The 13,214-nt window shown below is 46.6% G+C and overlaps 1 protein-coding gene across 1 annotated transcript; it reads left to right on the forward strand.

Annotated features, from left to right (window-relative positions):
* Positions 1-9,049: 9,049 nt before the first annotated feature.
* ccdc177 (coiled-coil domain containing 177) lies at positions 9,050-12,060 on the forward strand (the record flags this gene model as incomplete). Its single annotated transcript, XM_084569739.1, has 1 exon — positions 9,050-12,060. The coding sequence occupies one exon, from the start codon at positions 9,050-9,052 to the stop codon at positions 11,588-11,590; it is 2,541 nt and encodes an 846-aa protein (XP_084425865.1). The 3' UTR covers positions 11,591-12,060.
* Positions 12,061-13,214: the final 1,154 nt, after the last annotated feature.

Here is a 13,214-nt window from a genome sequence, read left to right on the forward strand (position 1 = left end):
TAGAGAAAGAAAGAGATTTAATAGTTTTTAGTCCTTTTCATTCATCCAAAAGCTTCAGTTACTTTTTAAAATCTTTTCTTTCTACTTTAAATCTGATTATTGTTGTTGTTTCCACTGTAACCAACTTCAAATTTAAAATTTTTACTGCAGCAGTACAAACAATTCAGTTATTTGATATATACACCGAATGGCCAAACAGAAGTCACACACTCTAATATTTCGTTGGACCGTCTTTAGCTTTGATTACAGCACGCATTCTCTGTGGGATTGTTTCAATAAGCTTCTGCAATTTCCATCCAGTGTTGCATTAATTTTTCACCAAGATCTTGTATTGATGATGGGAGAGTCTGACCACTGCACAAAGCCTTCTCCAGCACATCCCAGATATTCTCAATGGGGTTAAGGTCTGGACTCTGTGATGTCTCATGCTCCCTGAACCACTCTTTCACAATCTGAGCCCCATGAATCCTGACATTGTCATCTTGGAATATGCCCGTGAACAGGGAAGAAAAAATCCACTGATGGAATAACCTGGTCATTCAGTATATTGAGGTAGTCAGCTGACCTCATTCTTTGGACACATAATGTTGCTGAACCTAGACCTGAGCAACTGCAGCAACCCCAGATCATAGCACTGCCCCCACAGGCTTGTACAGTAGACACTAGGCATGATGGGTGCATCACTTCATCTGCCTCTCTTCTTACCCTGATGCCCCCATCACTCTGGAACAGGGTAAATTTGGACTCATCAGACCACATGACCTTCTTCCATTGCTCCAGAGTCCAATCTTTATGCTCCCTAGCAAACTGAAGCCTTTTTTCCAGTTATCCTCACTGATTAGTGGTTTTCGTAAGGCTACACAGCTGTTCAGTCCCAATCCATTGAGTTCCCTTCACATTGTACGTGTGGAAATGTTCTTACTTTCACTATTAAACATAGACCTGAGTTCTACTGTTGTTTTTCTTCAATTTGATTTCACCAAACCTTTAAGTGATCGCCAATCACAATCAATCAGGATTTTGTTCTGACCACATTTCTTCCTGGAAGATGATGGTTCCCCACTGTCCTTCCAGTTTTTAATAATGCGTTGGACAGTTCTTAACCCAGTTTTAGTAGTATCTTCAATCTCCTTAGATGTTTTCTCTGCTTGATGCATGCCAATGATTTGACCCTAGTCTCAAACAGACTAACATCTTTTCCACAACCACAGGATGTGTCTTTAGACATGGTTGTTTAAGAAATGAGAAGCTACTCATTGCATCAGTTGGGGTTAAATAACTTGTTGCCAGCTGAAAGATAATCTCCCATGCAGTAATTATCCAATAGGAGGCTCCTACCTATGTGCTTAGATAAATCCAGTTGGCGACTGTATATATACTGTATATGTGTGGTAACAGAATGATAGATGACTAGTTTTGCTGCTATAAATAAATTTTCATGTTACTAACGCAGTGATTTAAACTTTTACGTGACCTCTGTGTCTGAATTCAGCAGTGAACTCTCTAATGAGTTTCTAATAGCTCTTGAAAAGTTAGTATCGTCACACGCAACCAAACACAATTACAGCAGCGAACGAAAGACAGGCAGAGGGGAGGTGGTGGGAGGGCAGGTGGTGTGCTGAATGGAAAAATCAGAGGTCACATAGAAAGCCCCTCTGCTTTTAAAGTGTCATCTGGATTTCATTTCATAAATTCCACATATTTTTACATGTACTGGCCGCAACTTTCACTGGCTCCTGAAAACGAGGAGCCGCGCAGAGCCCCTGGCTGGCCGACAGCTCTGGACAGCGGCGGCCCCCGGCCTCTTATTACCCTCTTCAAACACACACGCACCCACTCGCACATAAACACACACTGAGGCCGGTGTAGGAGCGCGGCCGGTGACAAATAAGCTGCAACAGCAACAAATAAATAAGCGCACAAAGCCGAGTTATCTGCGACATTAATCAGAGATGTGAGGGATTTTTACAGAGTGAGAGAATGAAAGAGAGAGTGGCAACAGAGAGAGCCACGGGTGTGAAAAGGGCTATTGAGTCTGGACTGGGGTGTCCCGCACCTGCGCTGTCTATTCACCCCACTGTTTACACACTGTCATCCACAATTAATACCTCCTGGGGACTGGGCTGCCTGCCCTCTGCAGGGCCCCCGGACCCATCCAGGGCCCTTATGGATGCCTAATTGAGCATACCGCTCTCCTGATTGAATTAACAGCTCTGTCTCTGGGACCTTTTCCCCTTCCACCGAGGAGGGGGACTATTCCACACCCGCATGGGACCCCTGTACCGTCCCAGAGAATACAGAGCAGAGGGAGAGAGACGAGGGGGTGAGGGGATGTGTGTGTGTGGTGGTGGTGGTTGGGGGGGGGGTTGTGGCTGGAGAAAGCGAAGGGTCAGAAGGGGGAGTTGTTGAAACTGTCCAGAAAACGTGGCCCTTTCTGTTGGCAAACCGAGGCTGGAAATGTGAACTGGGGGCAACGAAAGGTCTCAGTCTTCACAGGACCAGCGAGTTCCAGCAGGACTGCTGAGAACATGCACAACATCAGCATGCAGTACTACACACACACACACACACACACACACAGTCCACATAAAAAGTCTTGTATTATATGTTTCTGTTCGCTCTTCTGATATTAATAGTTAAACAGATGTTTCTTTATAGAGGATAGTTCCTGAAATTTAGCAACAGATACACAGTCAGTAGTCCAGTACAAATAGATTACTATCAAAGAATCAAAGGGAAAGAGGCTTGTACGTAGAAAACTATTGTGTATGAATTATAGATTATGTCTATAGCAACATATCATACTGTATAACAGTGACTGTACAAGTACTGGGTTATATACTGTATTATACTGATTGTATAACGTATCTATCATCTTTTTAGCTTCTAACTCCTCAACATGAAACTAATTTAATCTGTAACACTTGGTCACTGGCTGCCAGAGGGATCAGTTTTGTGATCAAAAGAGTGGCGTCTCCCGCTTGTCTCATGTGAGTCATTTTCAAACTGTAAAATGATCCAGTGTTTCACAAAACTACGCAAACCTGAGGAAATGCTGACCTGTAGTTCTATGCTTGCTTTAATAATGGCACAACTCTGCCCTTTTTGTCCAGTACATTAACAAACATATGTACTTCAAGAACCGAGAATCATTATGTAAGCATTATACTCTAATTGAAAACCAATTGATATCATTTCTATCATGATACAAATGGACAAGATGAGACTATAAATTAAGATTAAATTCAACAAATTAAAGGGGAACTACTGTTTTTTACAACCTGGACCTTATTTCTAGCATAAAATACAATCGTTTACTCACCCATATAACTTTTGTGTCATTTGTATTCCTTTGGGAGTTATTTAGATCTTGTATATCCATATAGTGGGAGTGACTGGGGCACCGAAACGCAGCCTCTAAATAACGCATTATCTTCCGCGAAACTCGTTCATTTCAGCAAAATTTTGTTATCGTACGCTAGTGCTATTCCCTGTTGAGTCCAGAGTTACCTGTTATCATCATCCAGGGTCTGTAGATTGACCTACAGGCCCTGGATGATGTCTTGTGACTTTGATGATGTCATCTCTGAGCGCCGCGCACACCCACTACAGTCGGCTTGTTTACCTATAATTTGCTCAGAGACAGGTAACTCCAGACTAAACTAGTGTACATGAAATGAAATAAATAAATGAACGAGTTTCACGGCAGATAATGCGTTATTTAGAGGCTGCGTTTCGGTGCCCCAGTCACACTAAATATCTCCCGAAGGACTACAAATTACACAAAAGTTATATGGGTGAGTAAACGACCGTATTTTATGCCAGAAATAAGGTCCAGGTTGTAAAAAACAGTAATTCCCCTTTAAGTTCATTTATAAAAAGCAAATGCAGATGTACCAGAGGAAAAAGTACAAACTAGATGAATTTAAAATATTCTTGTGCTTCCAATGAGCATTGTTAGCTTCCAACTGCCAATATATAATAATAATTATTATTATTATTATTATTATTAATAATAGAGAAAATGCCCATAATTCACTTTGCTTTAAGGTTGCAACTCTTCGGGTTTGTCTTGTAAAATTTCCACCATAATAATCAACATCAACCGTTTACGTTGACGTGTTAAAAGGTCATTTTAAAAGCGTCTCAAAGCAACATTTCCTTTCTGCTTTGACCCTTTTTAATCAGAAGAGGATTCATTAAAATACATAATATTGCTGCAGCTTGATCTGGGAGTAGCTGAAGCGAGTAAACGTTGTCTATAAATTCTTATTAATTATCCATATGTGAGTCTTTGAACGCATCAAAAGGGTCATGAGAGAATACAAGAGGCACGGTGACACTGGCTTCACTGATCTTGTCTGAACATTATTGTTATGGACCTGCTTAATATGTTCCACCCTGAGCCTGAACACCCCTACGCTGTCCTCCTGGCACGATCCACTACAATAGCAGTAAAATATAATAATGTGGAAAATCAGAAGCTGTCTGGAGAGGAGGAGGAGGATGAGGAGGAGGAGGAAACGCACCGCGGCCCTTTTTAGTTCCAGGCCTGTGAAAGAGTTTGTCGTGTCTTCATGCGTACTTGCCGAAGTTCAGAGCTAAAATAAATAAATAAATAAATAGTCTGCCTCCTGAAAGGGAAGCGAAGTGGTTGAATTCACGTCAGCTGACGCTCTGAGTCGCGTAGCCAGAAGTGGATGCTGTCTGAGGTCCCGCTGCTTCTCTCTCCTGCCTGTAATCTCCTCTCTGGATTTATGCCTCGCTTCCATAAATGGAGTGAACAGCAATGTAGATCCTCAGGCTTCTTAATCAGTCATCTCACAGTCCTTCAACACTTTTTTTCCAAAGTAGAAGAGCTGGTGTGGACCCAGGTTTCACTCTGTGTATTGTTAAAATATTGAAATGAAACCCTCCTTAGTCACTGTTTATTCCTTTAACAGTGGATGACATCAGTTAATGCTCTTGTGCTGCAAGTGATCTTTACATACAGTGAGTGAACTCATGTATTGTTGCTTTTTAAATGGTTTGTAGATTGTGCATTGTTCAGCTTTTCACATGCACTTATTCGTTTATTAATATTTAACTTGTTGGTTTCTGCAGCATCAAGTAGAATTTATTTGCTCTTTTAAAAATAGATCTTTGTTGTTTAAAGTGCGTCATAACCTCTTCACTCCCCTACTCAGAATCAGGCCTTTGGCACCTCTAGACCAGCAGATGCTCTGGGCCGGGCCTCGCAGTGGTCTCCATGTCTGCGCCGAGCCGTTCACCTCTCGATGAACCCCCTGGTCCAGCTTTGGATGGCAGCAGCGCTGGAGGCGGCGGTGGTGGGGGAGCATGCCCTGCCCGAAAACAAAAACAAAAACACGAAATTTCTGCAGAGCATACCCCTGCACCAGTGAACTGTGCACACCGTGCCCCGCTCCCTCTCTGGCCCCACTCCCAGACCCCGTGGCCCCCGGTTAACAAGCCAGCCAGCACGTTCCCTGTTGTCACTTGTTACCCGCTGTCCTCCTGATACGGCTCGCGGGCGGGGCCAATTAAACTCGCACTGTTCCCCGCACCGGGTCAGGAGTTTAGTGGGTCATCCTCGCTACGACTTTCAGCCGGAGTTATCTAATCCTGATTCTTCTGCTGGGACTGGACCGAACCAGACTGGACTGCGTTCAGAGCGAGGCTTTTAGTGAACACACTGGTTCATGTGGTGGTGAGAAAGAACTCAGCAGAGACAAATACCACCATTAGTACTGTGTCTTTGCAGCTGATGCCTCCATTTGCTAACAATAGCTGCAGCAACAGTAGCAGAACCTGCTGATGGTGATACAGGTTTAAACACAGATCGGCCAGTCTTGGATTAACGTTGTCTGACTGGAAATGTGTGTAAAAAGTAGATCTCAGTCTTAATGAGATGAAGCAATGAAGCAAAGAAGCAAAAACACACTCATTTGCCAGTTCATTAGGTACACTAGTGAAAACAGATATGTTCTAATGTAACAGCCCTGCACTAAATCTTAGCTTCACAAAGGTCATGGTATTCAGCACCAGTTTAAAATATCTGACGGAGCTGTTGACTCGACTGTGTCTTCATTTTGTAGTACTATTGAATATTCTTGTGTTTTTATTATTCTGACAACCCTATTTTAGTCAAAAACTGTAATTCCATCCAGTTTAACAGCACCACAAACTGCTTCCTCCACAATGATCATATGGTTCAATGCAGAAGTCAAAGGTATAGACTCTTTAGTCTGCCTTTCACCTCTCTGGTACACTGGTGAGTTTAAGGTTGTTGCACTGCACATCTTTCAGTGTATTTTAATTAAATTATCTTTTCTCTGGGGCGGCACAGTGGAATGGTGGTCAGCACTGATGCCTCACAGCAAGAAGGTTCTGGGTTCTAACCCATGGGTCGACTGGGGCCTTTCTGTGTGGAGTTTGCATGTTCTCCCTGTGTCTGCGTGGGTTCTCTCCAGGTACTCCAGCTTCCTCCCACCGTCCAAAGACATGCTGGTTAGGTTCATGATTCTAAATTGGCCGTAGGTGTGAGTGTGACTGGTTGTCTGTCTCTCTGTGTTAGCCCTGTGATAGACTGGAGACCTGTCCAGGGTGTACCCCGCCTCTTGCCCAATGACAGCTGAGATAGGCTCCAGCAGACCTCCGCGACCCTTCACGGGACAAGCGGCTACAGAAGATGAAGATCTTTTCTCTGGTAACTCTGAAATCCATTTCAAAAAGGCATGAACGTTTAGTGAGACAGTGACACAACTAGAGAGTTAAAATGACTTAAATCAGTAACTATATGAGTAAATCTGCCTTGTAGCAACAGAATCTGACTGTGAACATTTAATAAACCGTTAAGAATTGTTTAATGTGTTAGCAAGATGACAAAGGCATTTGTTAGTGTTATAAAAACACCCACAGCTTGTATATTGTGTTGTAGGACAATAATGACTCATTTATGCGTTGATTATAAATGATAAATATGTTGACTTGAGGTTAAGTGTTGCAGAGAAACTTTGATTATAATAGAAAACTCAGATTATATTAAATTATACACGTTAATGTCTGATAAAAACAAGACAGTGGCTCCATTTGAAATGAATGTCTGTGGTAATAAGGCCTCTGCATACATGTCTGGCTTGTCAGATTGGGTCAAAGACACAAGTAGCATTCACTGAAAAACTGGAATAATTTGCACCAAACCAACTGGATGCTTTTAACTGAAGCCGAAACTCATGAGTTCACAAAACTTTTATGACCAGCGACACATCAATCAATCATTCATTCTGGGAGCTGTTTGTTAAGTAGCTTAATAGAAGCAGCTTCCTGTTGTGCAGAATCAAAAAGAGAACAAGAGGAACAGACACAGTGGAACAAAAAAAAGCTGAAATGTTGTCAAAACTGAAACGCAAAACATGTAATGATCTAATTATGTCTTGACATCCAGCTCCCCCCTGCTGTTTTTAATTATTATAATTTAACTGGCTGCAGGAGATAGAAGTATTCCACAATATAATAGCGCCATCTTGTGTCTAATTTAAGTAGTTACATGCATCCTCCTTTCACAGGGTGGCATCGAGCAGCTGTTCGACGTTCAGGTGACTTTTGCACGATTAAAACATCTGTTTTTATATTTTCTCAACGCATTTTTATATATTTATGTGTTGCGTTTGTATTTTTTTCTTTTTAAAACACATTTACTATTTATTTTCCAGCCTTGGAAAACAAATGATGCATTTATGTAACTAAATATACATAATTTAAAAGTGGTCCGTTTTTTAAGAGAGCTGCTGGGTTTTATAGTAGATAAACACACGTTTGTTGGCATCTGAAGGAGAAACATGCCTTGAGGAGGGACACTGCATGTTAAGAGGAGACGAACAGCTGAGTGGACAGAGGCTTAATTGCAGTTTGTATTTTTAGCGTATTCGCCACAAGCAGGCGGAGCCAAGGAGGCTGAGATGGAGGGATGCTGCTGAAAAGCAGGTGGAGACGGCGGCGGGTGTTTACGGGATGCACTTTGCAGAGGGAGGATCAGAGGACGCTGGATTAGATCCATCGTAGAGTGTAAATATCACTCCGGAGACGTTTTTTATTATTATATTTTTTTTAAAGGGCAGATTTGAGCTCCGCTGCGCAGAGAGCCGACAGGCTGCGAGAGGCTCCGTCTGTGTGTGTCGCGTCGCTGGAGGCTGCGACGATGTGATGCTCCATCTTTGGGTCGACGGCCGAAGCCTTTCCCCCTGAAGCTTGATAGTATGCAGGGAGCAAGGGCGTCTCGACGGATTAAAGGGGAACAAAACACCGGTTTAGAAGACGCTTTGCACACTGGCAGGTCTGTGGATCTTTGCGTAAAAATGCAACGAAATCCGTGGGTTTGCACCACATTTGTGTAATCAAAGCGATCAGCTGAATGCATTTTAATCAGCGTGATTTTAAAATTTGACCTGTATTTTTATATATATATTGAAAAAAACCAGCTCGTATGGTTTCTGCATGTGTGCTGCTGGGATGCTGGAGAAGAGTCTGGGCCTTCACTGTTTGTAGCAGGTGTGAGTCCATGTTAGTGGCCTGGGAGCATAATAGATCTGTCCACTCCTTGTTTACATCGTCAAATAACGTTCTTTTAAACGAACATTTTACTACGAGTCGGTAAATAATGTATGTTCTGGGTGTTTGTAGGTTGATCGTGTGATGTAGAGTGAAAAATATTTCAGTGAGTAATCGGATTCTCTCAGCCCAGTTACTCCGCCAAAAATAGGTTCTCTATTAAAGGAACTGTGGTGTTTTTCTCTGTGTTATGTCACTTCCCTGAAGGCAAAATCTCTCATCTGGTGTAGAAATCAGTGAGTGCATGAATATGTGCTCATGCATGCATGCATCTCTGAACCTGCATTAGGACCCTCCCCCACAGCCTGCATGCTCTTAAGCTCTGGATTCAAATGTAATCCTCTAATTGAAACCTCTATTTTATCCACTTCCTCTCATGTTTCATACAATCCCTCCCCCTTTTCCCCTCCCCTCCCATCTCTACCTGCAGTGCTAGCCAACTATGGTCGACCCCTCGGAGGCTGAGGAGCAGATTAAGTGTAAAGGCCCACACCTCGACACACCAGCTGTGGCCGCCGAAGACCCTCGACTGCCGGAGCAGGCCGATGGCGCCACGACGGAGGACGACGGGGATGCTGGTTTTGAGACGCCGCCCACGGGCAGTTCTGAGCCGAGCCCCTGCCACACTGCATCTCCGGCCGGGCCACAGGTTGCCTCTGAGGGCGCGGCGTCCCAGCAACCACCAACTGAGACTGACAAAGAGCCGTCCCCCAAATTGCACCTGGACCTGTACAACTTTGACTCCCCGGCCGCGGAGGGCAGCCGCTACGTGCTAACGAGCCCGCGCTCCCTGGAGGCATGTGCCCGATGTGGAGTCAAACCTGTGGAGCTGCTGCCCCGCCCGCTCGCCGACTTCGCCCGGGAGGCTCCTGCCAGATCCATGCGCGTCGCCACAGGGCTGTTTGAAGTCTACGAGAGAGACCGGCATGCCAAACTGAGGCAGTGCAGGGAGGAGAGGGAGAGGATTGTGAGGGAGGAAAAAAGAAGGATTCTGCAGGCGACAGTCAACAGCAGCAGCAGCGCGTCATCATCCTCTGTGGACAAAGCTTCTTCTGGCTCCAGTCAGCCTCCTAAATCTGGGCCGGTAACCTCCAGCTCAGCCCCTAATGTTGGAGCGACCTCTAGAGCCACAGCACCCAGTCCAGCCTCTAAAGCAAGTACTTTATCTAAAGCCCCCGCCTCCGGTCTCAGCACCTCCCCTAAATCTGTCAGCGCAGCATCCACTCCGTCCTCAAAACCCGCTACAACAACCTCTGCACCATCTTCCAAGAGTGGATTTCAAGCGAAACAGCCTTTGTGCTCGTCGCCCGAAAAAGTGAAAACACGGCCGCTTTCATCTGGCCCTCCGCCGGTAGTCAGGAAAACCTCTGGTGGCAAAACTTCAAACACTTTTCCCAGATCGACACCAAAACCGCCCTCCTTTCCTAGAGCCAACTCCACGTTAGCATCATCTGTGTCAAAGCCTGCAGCTCAGAGCGCTGGGACGCCTCTGAACGGTGTAGCCAGAGGGCCGTTCTCACACCACAACGGACATCTTGGGTTTCATTCCAAGGTGCGGGGCAAAAGCCATTCGATGGAATCTTTACAGCGAAGGATGGATCCCGTCTGCTCCTCAACCTCCACCACCACAACTACGACGACGTGCACCTCGTCGGAGTCGGGCGCATCGTCTTCTTACAGTTGGGACGGTGCACGAGATCACTGGGCTAAATTCTCCAGCCCCCGAGCTCGCACTCTGGCCACTTTCAACTCCCTGATGGGCCGCAGCCTCAGCCTCGGTGACCTGAGCCACTCTCCTCAGACGACGCAGAAGGTGGAGCGCATCGTGAAGGAGGTGAAGCGGCGAGGCCTCAAGGCCGTGTCCGAGCGCGACCGCAAGATAGCAGCGCTGATGCTCGCCAGGTACCAGGAGGAGGACATCATGAGTCAGACTCGCTATGTGGCTCACCTTCAGTGGGACAGCGAGCGCAGGATGGAGGAGCTTCGGCGGGAGCAGGAGGAACGAGAGAAGCAGCGCGCGGTGCTTCAGTGTCAGCGAGTGTGGCAGACTCAAGTGTCGATACGTCAGCGGAGGCTCAGCCAGCAAGAGCGGGAGTCAGCAGCTGCCAAAATGCGACAGGCTGAAGAGAGCGAGGAGCGATGGAGGGAGCTTGCAGTGCAGCAGGAACGCAACCGTCTGCTGAAGCTGCAGCAAGTAGCACGAGAAGAAAAGCACAAGAAGGCGCTACAGGAACAGAACCTGAAGTCCCTGGAAGAGGAGAGGGCCGCCATGCTAGAGCAGGAGAGGCTGCTGCTTAAAGAGAAGCTCACCATGGCTGAGCTGAAGAGGCAAGAGAAGGAGCACCAGGCCCAGGAGGACAGACGAGGTCTGAACAAAGCGGAGAAGAGACGCCACGCCGCCTTGATCCAGGAGATCGCCCGCAGAGAGCAGGAGGAGAGAGACGAGGCCAGGAAGACAGCAGAGGAGAAGCTGAGCCGCTCTCTTGAGAATTACGAGCAGATAGTTGAACGTCGAGGGCAGGAGCTAAAGGAAAAGGCAAAACGCGAGGAGAAGCAGATCCAGAAAGCACGCAAGGCCGCAGAGAAGCGCGAGAGGCAGCAGCAGCAGCTGCTGGAGGCCCGCGTGAAGGAGGCCGAGAAACGAGCCCAGCAGGCGGCTTTGGTGGCCGAGGAGAAGGCCAAGGAGAAAGCTCTGCGGGCCGTCCAGAGCCGACAGGAGAAGGAACGGCTCCAGAAGCTGAACAGGCAGCGCGTGGAGGAGGAGGAGAAGCAGAGGCGCCTGGAGCTGCTGCAGTCCATCGAGAGGAAGCTGGAGAAGAGTGAGCAGATCTTCAAGGAGAAGAAGGCGGTGTTGGAGAGCGCCCGCTCTGTGGCGCGAGCGTCCTTTCACGTGAGGGACAAAGTCAGGGAGGAGACCAACATGCGCACTTTTGATAAAATGGCTCTGGAAGCTCAGCTCAAAGCCAGCCTGGATGAGAAATAAACCCATAGCTTTGTCGTGAACTCCTCACATGTGGTCGTGTGTTCGGCCCTTGCCTTCATCATGGCCCTCATCACTCAACAGCTTTACCCGTATTCCAGAAAAAAACACCCACTGGGTTACTTTCTCCTCACGTATCTTTACCCATCAGATGGTTTTATTACATTTTTTTACCATTTTTATCCATCTCATCACATCAGACAGAATAATTTTCTATCACGGATGTTAACGAGACAACAAACTGTTATAATCAACAGTAAAGCCTGTGTGTCGTATACAGTAGACTTCATATTACATGAGGAGAGCCTTGAGCAGCAACAGACCCCTCCTCTGTCGTCCTCTGTCCTCTGTCCTCTGCTCTGTCTGTCTCAGCTACTGGACTGAAAGCTGTGCTGGAATGAAAAGAGTCATTGTTCACCAGGAAGCACAAACTCCATGACAACTGTGGAGGCTCTTAAGGGTGAGCACTCCTGTAAGGGCAAATTAAGAAAAAAAAGAAAAAGCAAATGGTTTCAGACCCCCCCACCCCCACCCCAAAGCAAACGAGGGATCCTTTTTATACACAATATGCGGCGTGGAAATAGAGCCCTGGGCCGGACGCTTGTCTGCTCTTAACCGCTGACAATGCAGCACAGGAGAGCTGTGTGCAGGAGCCACTGTGCTGATGAAGCGTCAGGAGGACGTTCCTGCTGCAGGGCCGTTCTTCCTCCCTCTCATTCCCCCCCAAGGACTCCCCCGCTTTCTGTCCTCTGTTTGTGAAAGCAAACAGCGAAGCTCTCCGAGAGACGGCCACCTCTGAGCTCCGTTGCCGTCGATCGACCTCCCGGCACAGCCGCCTGGTGACCGCGCCAAGGTCAACAGGTACGAGGTTTTAATAGCGTCTTATGCAATCCCTTGTCTTTTATTACGTGCTCTTGCCTTTCAGTGCTCGCAATTAAACCAACACAACAGCCCTTGATCACATTAACCTCAACTTGACAGCGTGGTGAGGAAAAACAAAATGCATCTATTCATGAGCCAGGAGCAGGTTTTAAAGGCCTCTGCCTGCACTAATCCTACAATCTCACAGATTAAACAAAAAAAATAAAAAAAGGAAAGGAGATACACATGGGTTTTTGCTGTTGCCATAGCGATAGAAATCAGGATGGAGCAGCGGGAGGTGAATGACTGAGCAGGGAGAGTGCGTGGGAATACGAGGGCGCTGCCAATGGGGAGTTGGCTCCCCTGCAGCTCATTTCTGGCTGTTTTCTTCTTTGCAGGGTGTTACTTGGAAAAAACAACGCCTGAGTGTGTTGTGTTAACATGTTTGTGAGGCAAGAAAAGCTTCTGCAGAATTCCACGTTAAAGGAAAGACCTTCTCCTAGAGAGACAGCTGCTGTCTCTGCAGAACATCTGCAGCCAGGAGGTAGACTGCAAGGAGGATTTCAGGTTAGCAGGTACCAGACGTGTCTTAATACCTGGTATCAGACACGTCTAATACCTGCTGACGGCTGAGATAAAAGCTAGAGTGAATCTGAAATGCGGCGTTAGGTCGGCAGAGGACTGGCAGGCTTACAGCCCGACTGAGCCAGCAGATAATCACGGCGAGGTGACGTAAGGTCACGCGATGAGACAGCAGATCTGTATT

Source organism: Chelon labrosus (genome assembly GCF_963514085.1).
Source record: "Chelon labrosus genome assembly, chromosome: 20".
In the NCBI taxonomy this organism is placed as follows: Eukaryota; Metazoa; Chordata; class Actinopteri; order Mugiliformes; family Mugilidae; genus Chelon; species Chelon labrosus.